The sequence below is a fragment of the Mobula hypostoma genome, chromosome 23 (assembly GCF_963921235.1).
Source record: "Mobula hypostoma chromosome 23, sMobHyp1.1, whole genome shotgun sequence".
Classification (NCBI taxonomy): domain Eukaryota; kingdom Metazoa; phylum Chordata; class Chondrichthyes; order Myliobatiformes; family Myliobatidae; genus Mobula; species Mobula hypostoma.
The window spans coordinates 12376026-12394658 of NC_086119.1; the positions used below are offsets into that span (position 1 = coordinate 12376026).

Consider the following 18633-nt stretch of genomic DNA (forward strand, 5'->3'; position numbering starts at 1 on the left):
CAATGCTAACAATCATTAAATTTCTTTTCTTTGAGGCTTCAGATCTTGGACTCATCAATAGGGACATGACAACCTGTTGCCCAAACTGGTCAATACCCATTTTTCGGCAGGTGCACGGAACTGTTTAACGAAGTGATCTTCCCTTAGGTACAAATTCGTCCTGATTTCCAACTCCATAATATGTGCAAACTAATAACTTATGAGTGTGATATACTATGCTGCTGCCGCAAAAAAATCTCATTTTCATACAATTTATGTCAGGCAATAACAATAAACTTAAACTCTAATCTGTTGTCAGGAAACCCACATCTTTCACTTCCCATGCAGCACACTGGCATATAAATTAGCTGAAGCAACAAGCCTGGTGAGATATTTTTGTAAAAAATTGTGGATGAAAAAACAAAGTAAGTCACAGTATTTTATTTTCAAACTGTAGAAACAAATCCATCCATCTTCCTCAAGATAATTATTTAATCTTTTTTTTTCTCAATTCTTTTAAATATCCAGATGATTAAATGAAATGATTTGGTATGTTAAAAACGTGTCTTTTCTTTCAGTAAATTAGCATAAGGGGAAGTAATGGACACCATGAGATATAATAACATACCTTTAGGTCCACAACCATGGACTGAACCTGAAAGCAGATGACAGAGTTGTCCTCCCAGCTGATGTACGTCGAGGCCTTGCAAAGTTTAACACAGGCTATAGCAGCACTCTCGGTTAGTTGCCGACTACCACCATGACCAGCAAGAGCTTTCTTTAAGTTGTCCAGGAATTGCTTCTGCACAAAGTGAAGAAGACAAGAAAGAGACAAAACAATTCAATCCTCCTGCAGTTCCATATATTGACACACTAATGCCCTTCAGATCCATTAACAACAAAATTACACAGGGTAAAAACGTCTAAAGGTGAAGCAAAAACAACAGATATCTGTTTGGGTTTATATTTAGAATCATAGAATTATCACAGTAAAGAGGCCGAAAAATCCATTGAGACTATAGTATAAGTACCAGTGCACCAGAGAGTTTACTCGAGGATAGGGAATTAGGAAAAAGGGCTGTAATAACTGTAAGGTATGAATGCCATTTTCTTTACCCTGAACTGTTTATGACTCAATATTGGGAATACATAGTGGGATTGACTTTCACTCAGCTGGAAGCAAGCCTGAATGAATCACTGTCTCAATTCCCCTCAACTAAAACAGGAGATCGATCTTGGTCATCTGGGTAGCTCGGAGTTCACTCAAAGAGCTCCTGCATTGCAGCAGGATCTTGAGCAGCTTAATCAGGTAATGTGGCTCCACCCTCCCCACAAAATTCCTCTGGAATTAGTTGACTGCCGGCTATACCATACCTTCAGTTTTACCAGATGTCTCGGCTATTCATAAAATCTATAAACTATTAAAAGTTAAAGGATAAAAGAATTTGAAAAACTGAAAATGTTAGAGATAACTACTTAACAATTAAAAAATATTAAATCATGAACAAATAAAATATTACCCATTCTTCTCCATAACCATACAATCCACATTGAAATCAATAGACGTAAGGATTTTATACCGGTTCAAACTAGAGTCTGCAGCTGGACTCCATTGATCACAGGTGGAACATGTCAGAACCCGGTCAATAAATTTGGAATTCATGTATGTGAGTTCAAAAATGTAGAGACATTTACTGAGAAATATCATCCGTTGTGTGTGGAATCATTGGTATCTGCCAGCAAAATCAGGGTCCAATACTTCTAGCCAAAAGCACATTCCGCATGCTCCCCTCAAGATACAAGCTATCCTACAGTCCACATTTTTATCTTTGGTGCTGGTCAAAAGTCAACTGTGCAGATAAGCACGCTCTAACGAGAGTCCTACACTACAAGTTGCAAAAAAGGTACAGTGCTGCTGAAGCTGTAAGTGAAAAGGGCACAGTAGCACAGGTGCCCCATAGCTCCAGGTAGCCGAGTTAAATTGTGATCTTTAATGCTGGAAATGGAGTTTGCACATTCTCCCGATGATCACACAGGTTCCCCATCTCTATTTTCCTCCCACATCTTGGTTGATCGGCTAATTGGCTTCTGTAAATTGGTTCTTAGGTTAATTAGGTTCTTACACCACCAAAAATTTCCCCCAGGTGTAAGCAGGTGGCAGAACTTAAATGGAAGGCAGGAAGAAGTCAATGGGATGCGAGAAGGGAGAAAATGGATAAATATGATCATGATATGTGTTTGATGGCTCTGGGCCTGTACTCACTGGAGTTTAGATGAATGGGGGGGGGGGGAGCCCATTGAAACCTACCAAATATTGAAAGACCTAAATAGAGTAGACGTGGAAAGGATGTTTTCAATAGGACCAGAGGACACAGTCTCAGAATAGAGGTCCCTTTAGACGAGAGCTGCCATGTAATTTCTTTAGCCAGATGGTGGTGAATCTGTGGAATTCATTGCCACATACATCTATGGAGGCCAAGATACCGGGTGTATTTAAAGTGGAGGTTGAAAGGTTCTTGATTAGTAAGGCTGTCAAAAATCACAGAGAGAAAGTAGGAGAATGAGGTTGAGAGGGAAAATAAATCAGCCATGATTAAATGACAGAGCAGACTCAGTGGGCTGAATGGCCTGATTCAGTTCCTATGTCTTACGGTGTTATAGACTAGTGAAAATGGATGTTTGATCATCAGCATAGATGTGTAGGCCAAGGAGAAAGGTTCCCTCACAATAGCTGAGGGAACAAAACCAAACTCAGCCAAGCTAGCTGTAACAGGACTAACTTGCCTTGGTATCCTCAGATTAGGAAGAGACTAGGATATACTAGGAAACTACTTGCTAGAAGCTTAGATGAACTCACCTGCAACAATTTCAGAAGGTTGACAAAAACAAATAATAAAAAATGCTTTTATACTAAAATTTGAAATAGGCGAATAATAGAGCATAAAATAACTTCTTTAAAAAAGAGAAAGTAGTTTTGCTGTAAGAAATGAAATGCCATTCCTATTCTATCTTGAAGCTCTGATAACACACTGATTATGTTTATTCATGAAGCTGGGGCAAGCAGGAGGAAATGCAACTAAAGAGAAATATAACAGGGCAGGAGAGAGAAAGAAGACTAGAAACTTAATATTTCCAATAATTCCAGTAAACTAACAAAAAATCAATCCCACAGCTCAAGTATTCTCATTGGTAGCAATAATAATGATCACATTACAAAAGTTTCTCGTATTATATAAGAAGCTGCCACTGATGACTCAACATGCAACCAATCTCCAGATATTTACCCATTCAGCTAATTGATCTAATACCACATGCCATAAACATAAGAGATTCTGCAGATGCTGGAAATCCACAACACATACAACGCTCTGCAGGAACTCAGCAAGTCAGGCAGCATCTATGGAGGGGAAATAAACAGTTAATGTTTCAGGCTGAGATCCTTCATCAGAACTTCGATGACAGGTCTCAGCCTGAAATGTCGTCTCATTGGTCCTCTCTGTAAATAATGCCTGACTTCCCAAGTTCCTTCAGCATTTTGTATGTGATACAGCATGCCTTCTTTGTTAAATGTACAGCTTTAAAAGATGCAAACTAGACAAATTAGGCACTAACAAAATTTATTTTAATTCTAAGTACATGGTGGTGTGATTTCCCCAAGCCCCAATGAACCAGGTGAATCACTATACAGGTATTACTTAGCAATTTTTTTTTAATAATTGAATTGACTTTATTACTTACATCCTTCACATACATGAGGAGTAAAAATTGTTACATCTCAGTCTAAATGTGCAATGTGCAATCATAGTAATTTTTAATAATTTATAACAAGCAAAACAGTCAATATAACATAGAAATACACTCAAATCAGCGTAAGTTAATCAGTCTGATGGCCTGGTGGAAGAAGCTGTCCTGGAGCCTGTTGGTCCTGGCTTTTATGCTGCAGTACCATTTCCCAGGTGGTAGCAGCTGGAATAGATTGTGATTGGGATGACTCAGGTCCCCAGTGATCCTTCGGGCCCTTTTTCACATCTGTCTTTGTAAATGTCCTGAATCAGGGGAAGTTCATAACTACAGATGCGCTGGGCTGTGCGCACCACTCTCTGCAGAATCCTGCAATTAAGGGAGGTACAGTTCCCATACCAGGCAGTGATGCAGCCAGTCAGGATGCTCTCAATTGTGCCGCTGTAGGAAGTTCTTAGAATTTGGGGGCTCGTACCAAACTTCCTCAACCGTCTGAGGTGAAAGAGGCACCGTTGTGCCTTTTTCACCACTCAGCTGGTGTGTACAGACCACGTGAGGTCCTCGGTGATGTGAATGTCAAGGAACTTAAAGCAGTTTACCCGCTCAACCCCAGATCCACTGATGTCAATAGGGGTTAGACTGTCTCCATTGCTCCTGTAATCCATGACCAGCTCCTTTGTTTTTGCGACATTGAGGGAGAGGTTGTTTTCCTGACACCACTGTGTCAGAGAGATGACCTCTTCCCTGTAGGCCACCTCGTTATTGTTTGAGAATAAGCCAACCAATGTAGTGTCATCGGCAAAGTTACTTAGCAGATTGAGGCTGTGGGTGGCTCATGGGTATACAGGGAGTAAAGGAGGGGACTTAGTACACAGCCCTGAAGGGCTCCTGTGTTGAGAGTCAGAGGGGTGGAGGTGAAAGAGCCCACTCTTACCACCTGCCAGCGATCTGACAAGAAGTCCAGGATCCAGCTGCACAAGGCAAGGTCAAGGTCGAGGTCTCTGAGCTTTCTGTCGAGCCTGGACGGAATTATGGTGTTGAATGCTGAACTGTAGTCCAAGAACAGCATTCTCACAGAAGTATCCTTATGAAAAGACAATAGCTCAGCAGAAATTTGTACAGACCATCGGGTAAGAACACAGCTCTTTCCATCTGAAACCGGGATGAATTTGAATGAAAATTTTTAACAGGTGTAATCATTTGGCAGCAAAAGCTCTACAACACTCTACCAAAGGTAAAAGCCAATTATAGTATTTCATTCAAAGAAGTGGGGCTATCTTAGAAGTTGATAAAAAAAAACCTAGCATCATTGTAGAATTTTTAGTTTATCTTTCTGTAAGGCACTAAATTGCACTACTATAAACAATTCTCAGGGAATTGTATTTTTTCTGATTGCTCAAGTGGTCATTCGCTTCCTGTGGAACAAACCTATCACAGAATGACCTCTTCATATCGGCAATAGGCTGTCAGTGAAGAGGACCAGTTGCACATGGCTCACCGCCCAACTTTTCAATCATGTAAAACACCGGGCCTTTGCTCAGAATGCCTAAGCAGCCACACTACCTCAAAACAAGAACCACTGTAGAAACTGATGAGTCGATCATCTGCACAAAGACTATTTTATAAATATTAACATTCCAGCATACAGAAGATTTGTGAAGTAGTCTTTTTCCCTCCAAGATGACCACACCCTAGACGTGGTTTGGAGGCTTGCGTGCCTCAATGACACAGGGAGCTATGTTGGCTGGAGTCAGGACTTGATGCTTTGACTCTTGGTAGGTTCACCCATGCCAAACAGATCAAAGGGTAAAGGCCAGACTAAGAGCGGTCCACCAATCCTCCACGTTTGGGGCTTCAGATCAGAACTAAAAACCCTGACTGGTAAAACAGAAGTGTTACGGAAACAGTAATGAAGAATCCTTCTGCACCCAAGTGCGATGGTATTCCTTAAACTCCACCCAGGACTTGATTGATTGACAGTCATGAATACCGAGAGGAAGTTACTGACACAATGAAGGAAGCCGTGAACACCATCAAAGATGGAGGAACTTCATTGCTGCCCTAAATGCCAGCAGCGTAGCGGGTAAAAGAAAGAGATACAGAAGACTTATATGATTGTTTTAATATAAATCTTCTGTCTGATGTCATCTTTTTAAGACTGGAATACAGAAGCATAGAGCTTAAATTATTGTACAGCAGCCAACTTATCCAGGGAGCATTTCAAATCCATCATGGCATTGGGAGAATTTAAGTTCAACCAGGTAAATTGATTTGGAATTGGAAAATCAAACAACATAATCCTACTGGAGACACAAGGCACAGCAGATGCTAGATTTGGAGCAACAAACAATCTGCTCTAGGATCTCAGCAGGTAAAGAAACATCTGTGAGAGGGGAGGTGGGGAAACTGTAAATGTTTCAGGTTGAAGTCATGCACCATGACTGAGTGGAGAAGTGAGAGATAAGAGATCTTGCCTCTCCCCTCTCAGTCCTGGTGTAGGGTCTTGATCCAAAACACCAGTCATTCCTCTTCACCCACAGATGTTGCTTGACCTGCGTGAGTTCCTCCCACAGACTGGTTGTTGCTCCATCAACCTAGTGGATTTTCAAAAGCTCGTCCATCTCACTGATGGATTTCAAGGAAGGATATTTACCTTCATTACCCAGTCTGGCCTGCGCCAAGTCCAAATCCAATGTAGCTGACTCTCAACTGTCTCCCAATTTCTGAGGTAATTAGGAATGGAGAGTAAATGCCACTGTTGCCAGTGTAACTTCTCTCAAAATCAAGCATAAATTACCAGTTTTCAATCTGGAGTAACTAATCTACAACACTTACTAAAATGGAAATCTATCGATGCTTTAACCCCTATTGGATTGGGCTGTAGAATTGTTATCCTTCTTGCAGTTTAACTTTCTTATGCTTGTTTGTATTTTTATATAATCACCTATATACATTGGGATTGTTCACTGATGGGTGTCACCTTATTGAATCTGACTATTTAATCTGGTGAAATTTCAAGAGAATTAGTTGTCTGGGATAAGAAGACCAGACCACCTTTTTTCCCTTAGGCTCTCTTATGTTCCTTCCTTTGTCTGTCCTTTTTCACTCTTCATCTCTCACCATTCTTCTCCCCTCCCCTCCTTTGTTGTTGTAATGCAGGCATTCCCAACCTGGGGTCCACGGATCCCTCAGTTAATGGTAAGGGTCCATGGCATACAAAAGGTTGGGAACGCCTGTTGTAACGTTCAATAAAACAATCGTAAGCAATAACTTTTATGCCACATTCTTATTTTCCGAAGCAGCCTTGGATCACAAGAGCATAAGGATCCAACAATGCCTTAAAGATTATGGCAAAAAATGATTCACAAATCCAAAGAAAGTGGGGAAAAGGCATTTGTGATGGGCACCTCGTAGTTTATGAATCAAGTAGCTGATCAAGTAGTAGATCAGGTTTGCCCTGGGCTTATTGTGCATTTAAACATGAGGTGGCCAGTTTCAATCTGGCTATGTCAATAAAGATGAGAAATACATTTCCTTTCATTTAGAAAACTAATCATAATTCTTGTTCTTGGTCAGTACATGGCAATCATCGTTGAAGCATGCCCATGCAAAGAGGATCATGCTGGGCTACGATTTCCTTTGGTTCAACAAATGTATAATAAAATTTTACAAGCAACAAGGCACAAAAGACCTGCGAGAGTAGCTCCAGCAAAATGTCAACATCCTGGGGATGAGTGGAGCAAGCTTACCTTGTTCATTTTGCTTTCTTCAACCTCCTCCTTGGAGATGTCCTGCAGAACGTCAGGTGAGAGAATAAGGAGGATGATCTGCAGAGGCCACACTGCTGCTTTTCGTTTGGCACTTTCGGCAAAACTATCCACCAGGTCAAACAGCTTCTCTGAACAATCTGTGTGTGTGTTGGCGGGGGGGCGGGGGAGGGGGGTAAAAGCAATCAAAGAAACACAATACAAAAGGTAAAAGGTGTCAGATGATTCACAAACCCACTCATTCTAACAAAGTGATGATTTAAATGTGAGGAGAAAATTATTCAACTATGCATAGCACAAAACTAATTTTTTATTTTCATTATAGAACAAATAATTGTTTAATAGACACATGTGCTAGTTTCTTATAAAGCATTAAAATTTCGTGTGATAAAAACCAGACATTCCACAACTGCTCCACATCCCAGAGATCTGCAGCATCTGTTTGGATCGCCATTGGTAAATGCTATACAAACCAAGAAGGAACGAAGAGGAAAATGAAGAGTTGGCTTAAATAGTTTTGGGTGCAATGATGGAATACAAAAATGAGTTCAGTGCCTTCAGTTCATCTGCAGCAGAAATCAATGTAACAAGTTATTGGACCATGTGCAGAATTTTTCCACGATTGAAAAAAAGACCATAAGACACAGGTGCAGAAATAGTCTGGTCCACCATTCCATCACGGCTGATATGTTTTACCTCTCAACCCTACTCTCCTGCCTTCTCCCACGAGTTCCATGATGTACTGAGCTGTGTCACCAACCTTGCAGTTTCTTGTGGACATGGCAGAGAAGTTGCTATACTGAGCCAAGATTCTTTGAGGTAGGAAGCTTTCTATGGTGTACTGATAAAAATTCCTAAGAGTGTAAGGGGACATGTCAAATTTCTTTAGCCTCTTGAGGAAGTAGAGGCACCAGTAAGCTTTCTCAGGCATGGCGTCAACATAGTTGGATCAGGTCAGGCTATTGGTGATGATCCTAGGAAGATGATAATGTAAATTGCTGCAAGCCTGTTACCCTTGTCTGGTGGAGGAACAGTCAACATAGGAGCTGTGTAGCCTCGGCTGCAGCGAGAACTAGGCCTCAAGCCTTAAGCTTGCCTGCTGCTTCAGCCCAGGTGCGAGAGGCAGGAGCACTACAGCAAGGCTGAGCTTGATTGGGGCCTGACTTCTCTCAGTCAGTGCTGCCTTTCCGTGTTCGAGCAATGGAATGACAAGCTGGATTGTGTGTGTCTGTACACTACCATCAATTGCAGGATATTGTTGCTCAGGGTCTTGGAATTTATGGGTTTTTTTCCAAGTGAATATGCTTCTTTGCTCAATATTTTGAATTATGTTACTTGCTATTTTTGAATGTTTGCATGCTATTTTGAATGTTTTGTCCCAGGGGAATGGTCTTGTCCTGCTGTATCTACGCATGGTTTGAATGATAATTACACTTGATTTGATTTGATTTCTGATTTGATGAAGCTCTCAATCATCTTGACCTCAGCACTGTTGATTTAAATGGGAGCACGTGCACAGCCCCCTTCTTGAAGTCAATGACCATCTCTTTTCCTTTTGCTGACATTGAGGGAGAGATTGTTGTCATGACACCATGTCACTGGGCTCTCTCTCTCCTTCTTGTACTCTGACTCATCATTATTTGTGACACAGCCCACTAATGATGGTATCACCCACAAATAGAGTTAGTGCGGACTCTAGCCACAAAGTCGAGTGTAGAAGGCTGAGGACCAGTGAGGTACCAGTGTTGAGAATTGTAGGAGGGGTGCGGATAGGGTAAATGCAAGCTGAGGTTGGATGAGACTAAAACGAGTGGTCATGGATTAAGGGTGAAAAGTGACATTTTTACAGGGAATAATGAGGAGGAACTTCTCAGAGGGTGGTGAGAGCATGGAACAAGTTGCCAGTGGAAGTGGTGGATGCAGGTTTGATTTCAACATTAAGGGAACTTTGGATAGGTACATGAATGGGAGATGTTTGGAAGGCTATGGTCCCGGTACAGGAGCGGGCAGAATAATATTTTTGTATGGACTAGATGGATCAAATGGGCTGTTTCTGTGCTGTAGTGTTCTATGATTGTAATTTCCAGCTGTCTCAGAATTAATGCCCTGCAATTCTACATGGACAACAAAGCACTGGCCAGCAAGCATTAACGCACCAAGCTTTCAGAATGCCCTACATCGTTCATTCCATTTCAAATGCAATCCACTGCATGTTTCACCATCATAAGCCACGAGATGATTTTTTTAACTTCTTTTTATGTGTGTTCTCAGGATGTGGGAGAGGCTGGCAAAACCACATTCGTGGCATTACCCTGAGGTAATGGTGGTGAGCTTGCTTTTCCAGCAGCTGCATTCCCTTCTCTTGAACAGTGCAAGCATTCTGTACTTGTCTTTTCATTATTTTTTATTCTGTTTCCATATGATCAGGAGAGAGTCAATGAAGATTTGCAAATCAGTTCTTGGTTAGTGGCGCAAACACCAGGCAATCTGTAGATGCTGGAATTTCAAGCAACACACATTAAAGTTGCTGGTGATTGCAGCAGGCCAGGCAGCATCCTGACGAAGGGTCTCGGCCCGAAACGTCGACTGTACCTCTTCCTAGAGATGCTGCCTGGCCTGCTGCGTTCACCAGCAACTTTTATTTGATTAGTGGATCCCTTTAGACCAGAATGAGAAGGAATTTCTTAAGCCAGAGGGTGCTGAATCTGTGGAATTCATTGCCACAGACTTCTGTGGAGCCTAGTCATTGGGTATATTTGAAGTGGAGATTCATGTGTTCTTCATTGGTAAGGTGGCAAAAGTTACAGAGAGAAGGCAGGAGAATGGGATTAAGGGGGATAGATGACAGAATGGTGAAGCAAACCCGATGGACTGAATGGTCTAATTCTCCTCCTTTGTTTTATTGTCTTATATCTATGCATTTCAGATGTTAGTTAAACGGTAGCCTGGTATCTGCACGTACGACCGCACTAATAATTAACACTTTAGTTAACAAAGGATCTGATAAAGTCTTCAGTACATAAACACAGCCACAGCAGCATCCAAAGAGAAACTATAGGAGTTTCAGATATCCAACAGCTCTCTCCAACATGTGACAATGATATCCGTAGCGTCACTCACCTGCCAGATCAGGCTGAGGTCTCTGGTACAACATGGTGAACTCGTCGGGATAATTTTCCACCCAGTTCCAAAATGCCTATATCATTAAATATTTCAATGTTTGTAATCATTTCAGCTTATTACAGAAGGATTATATTTAAAATCATATCTGTAAGATACACAGCTGGGTATATTCTTCGGCCTCTGCGGTTATTTTTAGAGTTTCCTGTGATATGATTTTATAAACAAGTAAAATGTATCAAGATGCAACATTCCACCAATGTTCAGAAGCACAAATCCATCTTTTGAAACACACAAAAAATTTTCATCCCACACAAACAAAACTATTCCCCATGAGGAGGCCTAAATGATGTGTTGTCATAGGTTGCAGATCGGTATAAGCATCACTGGAACGTCATGTACACATTTTTAAAATCACACAGCTTAAGACCTAGCCTTGGCTGACGCTCAAACCCAATGGCTGTATCAGTAGGGAATTACAACAGCTTTCAGCTGTGTTGATCACTTGACTACTTAAGTACAAAATCATCCTCGAATCAGAGTTGTACAGCTGAGGAACATGCCTTTCCAGCCCACCATATCCATGCCAACCATTTTGCTCATCTAGACTAATCCTATCTGGCCACATTCATCATCATCATTATGTGCCGTGTTGTATGACATGGACAATCATGGTCCATGACCATAATTGTTCCTGGCCAATTCTACAGAAGTGGTTTGTCATTGCCTTCTTCTGGGCAGTGTCTTTACAAGAAGGATGACCCCAGCCATTATCAATACTCTTCAGAGATTGTTTGCCCGGCGTCAGTGGTCACATAACCAGGACTTGTGATATGCACCAGCTGATCGTCCATCACCTGCTCCCATGGCCTCAGGTGACTCTGATCGGTGGGTTAAGCAGGTGCAACATCTTGCCCAAGGGTGACCTGAGGCTAGCAGAGGGAAGGAGCATCTTACACCTCCTTTGGTAGAGATGTATCTCCATCCTGCCACCCACTGCTTACATTAGGTCCATAATTTCCTACATCTTGCCTATTAAAGCGTCTGTCTAAATGCCTCTAAAATGGTTTCAGCCTCTGCCACTTTTCTCTGTAAAGCACATTCCAGATATCAACCACTTTCTAAAAATTTATCCCTCAAGATCCTCTTTAAAACTCATTACTCGCACTTTAAACTTAGCCTTTCCTGTTTCTGAAATCATAACGGAAGGATCAGAAAGAAAGAGCACAAGAAACACACTCTAAGTGCTAGAAGAACTCAACAGGTAATGTAGCATTAATGAAGATCAGTTGCAATCTTATTGAATTGCATATCTGGTGTACAGGACAACTTCTCCCTCTCCGAAGGAGCAACCTGATGGCATGAATATTTATTTCTCCTTCCAGTAAATAATTTTCCTCCCCTCTTTCTCTATTCCCCATTCTGACCTTTTACCTCTTCTCACCTGCTTATCACCTCCCCCTGGGTCCCCTCCTTCCCTTTCTCCTATGGTCCACTCTCCTCTCCTATCAAGATTCCTTCTTCTCCAGCCCTTGACCTTTCCCACCCACCTGGCCTCACCTACCACCTTCTAGCTATCCCCCTTCCCCTCTCCCAACCTGCCATCTTCCCCCTTCCTTCTCCTCCAGAAGACGGGTCTCTTCCCAAAACATCGAGTGTTTGTTCATTTCCATTGATGCTGCCTGACCTGCTGAGTTCCTCCAGCATTTTGAGTGTGTTGCTTTGGATTTCCAGCATCTGCAGACTTTCTTGTGTTTACTATTGAATTGTATATCTGGTGCACAGGACCACTTCTACCATTATCTAAATTTCAGACATAAATAGAATAGACAGTCTTTTTCCAAGGGTAGAATTGTCAAATATTAGAGGGCATAGATTTAAGGTAAAAAGTGGAAAATTATATATCTTATTGTAATTTAATGTTTTTTTTAATGTATTGCTCTGTACTGCTGGCCGCAAAACAACAAATTTCACGACATATGCCAGTATTAGCCAATACGATTCTGGATTAGTTTAAATTGGGATCAGAGTCAACACAAACATTGTAGGCTAAAGAACAGAAATTCTGCAGACGCTGGAAATCCAAAGCAACACACTCAAGATGCTGGAAGAATTCAGCAGGCCAGACAGCATCTATGGAAAAGAGAAAACAGTCAACATTTTGGGCCGAGACCCTTCATCAGGATTGTAGGCTAAAGTTCTAATTGTCTGTATTTCTGCTAAGGTCATTGGTGCTTCCTTAATCACTTACAAGTTCTGGCACAACATCTTGAAAAGTATGTTGAAAACAACCCCAATGTAAATTTCAAGAGAATTCAGCCGACGTTTATGTAATATCTCCTTTTAATTACATGGGATGAAATGCCATCAAGATCAAATTATTAGTAAACTGTTATAGTTAATAATCCGTATAATCTAAATGCAAGAATTCAACAAGAATTTTCAACACAAAATCTGAAGATTTAACTTGCAAAAATAATGATATATTTCACTTTAGCAACTTTGTGAAATAGTTCACATTTCATAATTATAAAGTTAAATTAAATATTCAAAATATTACAAATCCCCTACATAATCAAACATAACTATAACCCAACAAACTCAATAGTGAAGATGCATGTAACACTGGAATAGCCGACACAAAAGATCCTGCAGATGCTGGAAATTCAGAGTAATGCATACAAAATGCTGGAGGAACTTAGCAGGTCAGGCAGTATCTATGGAGAGGGATCAACAGTCGACACTTCGAGCCAAGAGGCTTCATCAGAACTGGAAGGGAATGGGGAAGATGGCAGAATAAGAAGGCGGGGGATAGGAAGGAGTACAAGCTAAAAGGTGATCTTGAAGCCAGATGGGTGGGTGAAGGGCAATGAAGTGAGAAGATGGGAGGTGATAGGTGGAAGAGGTAAATACCCTTCCTTTCCAGTTCTGATGAAGAGTCTTAGCCCGAAGCGTCAACAGTTTATTCCGCTCCATAGATGTTGCCTAATTGTTTCACACAGGTAAACAATTCTTTAAATCATCTCCCTCCATCCATCAGATGTCTATTAGGAAAGGGACAAAATGCTGAGAGAAACTTACCTTTTCAAGACTGCTGATGACTGCCAACTGAGCTGCCTTTTTCAGTGATTTGAATTTAAAGACTGTCTCTGTAGTAAATAAAAGGATTTCATTACTTTCTCTTCGAGCCTGATTTTAGCACATGCTAGAGGAAATTAAATATTTAAGAAAATACTGTGAATAGAGCCAAGCACAGGAAGCTTATGCGTTAATTCTTCTGCATGAGCAGAATAATTGTATGCTTTACAATTGAGCTCCAAGTTATTAAACTGAAAATTTCAGCTATTTTGAATTTCTCCACTAACATTCTACATATCATTGATGTCCTTCTTAGCAACGTTTCATTCCCAGAGTGTTAAGTTAGGTCATTAACTTCTAGTTCTCAGTCCAATACTTTCACTGGCTTCAACAAAATTCAAAGGAGGTAGGCAATTGATCCATCTCCATCTCTTCATCTCACAAACAGGAACACAAAACATCTCACATTTTAATTGAGCTAAATTTATCATTCAGGAAATTTGGATGATCATCCAACCTTAGGCACAATCCAGAGCCCTATCACCATGCCATGATAATTAAAATGTTCCATTTTGTCAGAAAGAATTTAAGTACAAATCTAGCCAAAACAAGTGACATATCCTACAGGGAGAATGGCAGACTCTCAGATCAAACTAGGCTAACAGTTCATGTGAATGCCAAATTAGTTCTGACATTTCCCTCTAAGTCACAAAAGCTCAATTGTTATCGGTAAAATAATCCAGCCTCCCATCTTTATGAGCATCCTATTCACATCGCCTAAAGCAATTGTTCGGTGCATGTGATAGGAAGGATTTCTAATAATCATTTTGTAAATTTGTATTGATATACTGTATAACATGTCCATTATTCACTTAAACTGATCTAATCTTAATCATCCTCTAGACCAGGGGTTCTTAACCTTTTTTATGCCATAGGCCCCTTTGGCAGTCCAGTGAAACCTATTGACCCCCTTGTCAGTCCAGAGAAGTCCATGGATCCCTTTGTCAGTCTGGTAAAGTCTATAGACCCCTTTACCCCTTTGGCAGTCCAGTGAAGCCTACAGACCCCTTTGGCAAGCCGGTGAAGCCTACAGACCCCTCTGGCAATCTGATGAAGCCTATGGACCCCTTTGGCAGTCCAGTGAAGCCTATGGACCTCTTTGTCAGTCCGGTGAAGCCTATGGACCCCTCTGGCAGTCTGATGAAGCCTATAGACCCCTTTGTCAGTCTGGTAAAGTCTATAGACCCCTTTGGCAGTCCAGTGAAGCCTACAGACCCCTCTGGCAATCTGATGAAGCCTATGGACCCCTTTGGCAGTCCAGTGAAGCCTATGGACCTCTTTGTCAGTCCGGTGAAGCCTATGGACCTCTTTGTCAGTCCGGTGAAGCCTATGGACCCCTCTGGCAGTCTGATGAAGCCTATAGACCCCTTTGGCAGTCTGGTGAAGTCTATAGACCCCTTTGGCAGTCCAGTGAAGCCTATAGACCCCTCTGGCAATCTGATGAAGCCTATGGGCCCCTTTGGCAGTCCGATGAAGCCTATGGACCCCTCTGGCAGTCTGATGAAGCCTATGGACTCAGTTGGCAGTCTGGTGAAACCAATGGACCCCTCTGGTAGACCAGTGAAGCCTATGGACCCCTTCTGCAGTCCAGTGAAACCTATGGACTCATTTGGCAGTCTGGTGAAGCCTATGAACCCCTTTGGCAGTCCAGTGAAGCCGATGATGAAGTCTGGTTTGGCAGTCCCCTTTGGCAGTCTGGTGAAGTCTATAGACTCATTTGGCAATCTGGAGAAGCCGATGGATCCCTTCTCAGAATAATGTATTTAAATACATAAAATAAGATACATAGGATTACAAAAGCAACCAATTATATTGAAATATAATTAACAAAATATTAAAAAGCTAATTTGTGATATAGTGCGGAGAGTTTAAAAAGGCAGGTTGCTACCAACGGCTCTCCTTTGGATCGGGACTACAGAGCGTCGTGGGAGCTGAATTGTGAAGGAAGGCAGTTTTTTTTAAAAACTTCTTCTAGTGCAAGAAGGGCGAGACTGCGCAGGCGCGTGACGTCAGCAGGACCGCGCGGAGAGTTTAAAAAGGCGACCACCCTATACAGCGGGCTGCTGTCGGAGCGGGCAGTGGAGTGAGCGGTGGCAGAGTGTAGGGTTTTGGCTTCAACGGGCTTCAGCGATAAACGGGAAGAGGCGAGAGCGAAGCGCCAACTCTTTTTTCTCTCCCCCCCCCCACCCCTTTCGCGAATCAGCCCGGACAGACAGGAACAGCAGGGCTCTCACAGCTAACGGTTTAAAAAGTTTGTCTGTTTGGCGAAGTAAGTGGGTGAGTAGACTTATTTTTCCTGTTCCATTCGTGTAGAATTAGATAGCATGCCTGCAGGGTTAGTGCTTTGTTCAGGGTGTCAGATGTGGGAATCCTGGGAGACTTCCAGCCTCCCTGATGGCCACATCTGCACCAGGTGCACCGAGATGCAGCTCCTCAGAGACCGTGTTAGGGATCTGGAGCTGCAGCTTGATGACCTAGTGCTTATCAGGGAAAGTGAAGAGGTGATAGACAGGAGCTACAGGGAAGTAGTCATCCCTAGGCTACAGGAGTCAGAACACTGGGTCACTGTCAAGAGAGGGAAGGGAAATGCCCGGATAGTGGAGAGCACCCCTGTGGCTGTCCCCCTCAGCAACAAATATCTTGTTCTGGATGCTGTTGAGGGGGATGACCTGACAGGGGACACCCACGCTGACCGGGTCTCTGGCACTGAGCCTGGCGCTGTTGTGCAGGAGAGAAGGAGGGAGAAGAGAAATGCGGTAGTCGTGGGGGATTCCATAGTCAGGAGAACAGACAGGAGATTCTGTGAGCCTGACAGAGATACCCGCATGGTGTGTTGCCTCCCAGGTGCCAGGGTACGGGATGTCTCGGATCGGGTCCTGAATATTCTAAAGGGGGAGGGTGAGCAGCCAGTTGTCTTAGTACATGTTGGTACCAATGACATAGATAGGACAAAGGAGGAGGTCCTGAAGAGAGATTTCCAGGAGTTAGGAAGGAAGCTGAGAAGCAGGACTTCCACAATAGTAATCTCGGGATTGCTACCTGTGCCACGTGCTAGCGAGGGCAAGAGTAGTCGGATCAGGCAGATGAATGCCTGGCTGAGAGACTGGTGTAGGGGGTAGGGCTTCAGATTCTTGGATAATTGGGATCTCTTCTGGGGAAAGTATGACCTGTTCAAAAGGGACAGGTTACACCTAAACCCGAAGGAGACCAATATCCTGGCGGGAAAGTTTAATAGAGCTGTTAGGGAGGGTTTAAACTAATTTGGCAGGGGGATGGGAACCGGAATCATAGAGCGGAGGAAGGGGAAAACAGAAATAAATCTAAGATAGTGAGCAGTAAAGATGTCAGGAAAGACAGGCAGGTGATGGGGCAAATGTGTAGCCATTGGGATGAGTTGCAGTGCAATAAAGTTGCAGTGAAATCAAAGCAAAAAGTATCAAATACTGGTCTTAAGGTGTTGTACTTAAATGCACGCAGCATAAGAAATAAGGTGGATGATCTTGTTGTACAGCTACAGATTGGCAGGTATGATATTGTGGCCATCACTGAGACCTGGCTAAAGGATGCATGTCTCTGGGAGCTGAACGTCCAAGGATACACGGTGTATCGGAAGGATACGAAGGTAGGCAGAGGGGGAGGCGTGGCTTTATTGGTAAGAAATGATATTAAATCATTAGAAAGAGGTGATATAGGATCGGAAGGCGCAGAATCTTTATGAGTTGAGCTAAGGAATAGCAGGGGTAAAAGGACCCTGATGGCAGTTATTTATAGGCCTCCAAACAGCTGCAGGGATGTGGACTACAAATTACAACTGGAAATAGAAAAGGCTTGTCAGAAGGGCAGTGTTATGATAATTGTGGGGGATTTTAACATGCGAGTAGATTGGAAAAATCAGGTCGGCACTGGATCTCAAGAGAGAGAATTTGTAGAATGTCTGCGAGATGGCTTTTTAGAACAGCTTGTTGTTGAGCCCACTAGGGGATCGGCTGTACTAGATTGGGTATTGTGTAATGAACCGGAGGTGATTGGAGAGATTGAGGTGAAGGAACCCTTAGGAGGCAGTGATCATAACATGATTGAGTTCACTGTGAAATTAGAAAAAGAGAAGCCGAAATCTGATGTGTCGGTGTTTCAGTGGAGTAAAGGAAATTACAGTGGCATGAGAGAGGAACTGGCCAAAGTTGACTGGAAAGAGACACTGGCGGGAAAGACGGCAGAGCAGCAGTGGCTGGAGTTTATGCGAGAAATGAGGAATGTGCAAGACAGGTATATTCCAAAAAAGAAGAAATTTTCGAGTGGAAAAAGGATGCAACCGTGGTTGACAAGAGAAGTCAAAGCCAAAGTTAAAGCTAAGGAGAGGGCATACAAGGAAGCAAAAATTAGTGAGAAGACAGAGGATTGGGAAGTTTTTAAAACCTTACAAAAGGAAACCAAGAAGGTCATTAAAAGAGAAAAGATTAACTATGAAAGGAAACTAGCAAATAATATCAAAGAGGATACTAAAAGCTTTTTCAAGTATATAAAGAGTAAAAGACAGGTGAGAGTAGATATAGGACTGATAGAAAATGATACTGGAGAAATTGTAATGGGAGATGAGGAGATGGCAGAGGAACTGAACAAGTAGTTTGCATCAGTCTTCACTGAGGAAGACAGCAGGATACCGGACACTCAAGGGTGGCAGGGAAGAGAAGTGTGCGCAGTCACAATTACGACAGAGAAAGTACTCAGGAAGCTGAATAGACTAAAGGTCGATAAATCTCCTGGACCAGATGGAATCCACCCTTGTGTTCTGAAGAAAGTAGCTGTGGAGATTGCGGAGGCATTAGCGATGATCTTTCAAAAGTCGATAGATTCTGGCATGGTTCCGGAAGACTGGAAGATTGCAAAT

General features: G+C 42.4%; 1 protein-coding gene across 9 annotated transcripts in view; it reads right to left on the minus strand.

Moving 5' to 3' along the window:
- The window catches only part of nf1a (neurofibromin 1a), a 385105-nt gene that overhangs the window by 270053 nt on the left and 96419 nt on the right, over positions 1 to 18633 (minus strand). For all 9 annotated transcript variants that reach the window (XM_063031787.1, XM_063031792.1, XM_063031790.1 and 6 more), the window contains 4 exons: positions 13689 to 13756; positions 10608 to 10683; positions 7470 to 7627; positions 608 to 781 (listed from right to left, as the gene is read on the minus strand). In XM_063031787.1, coding sequence (XP_062887857.1) covers positions 608 to 781; positions 7470 to 7627; positions 10608 to 10683; positions 13689 to 13756 — 476 coding nt within the window. The remainder of the gene's footprint in view (positions 1 to 607; positions 782 to 7469; positions 7628 to 10607; positions 10684 to 13688; positions 13757 to 18633) is intronic.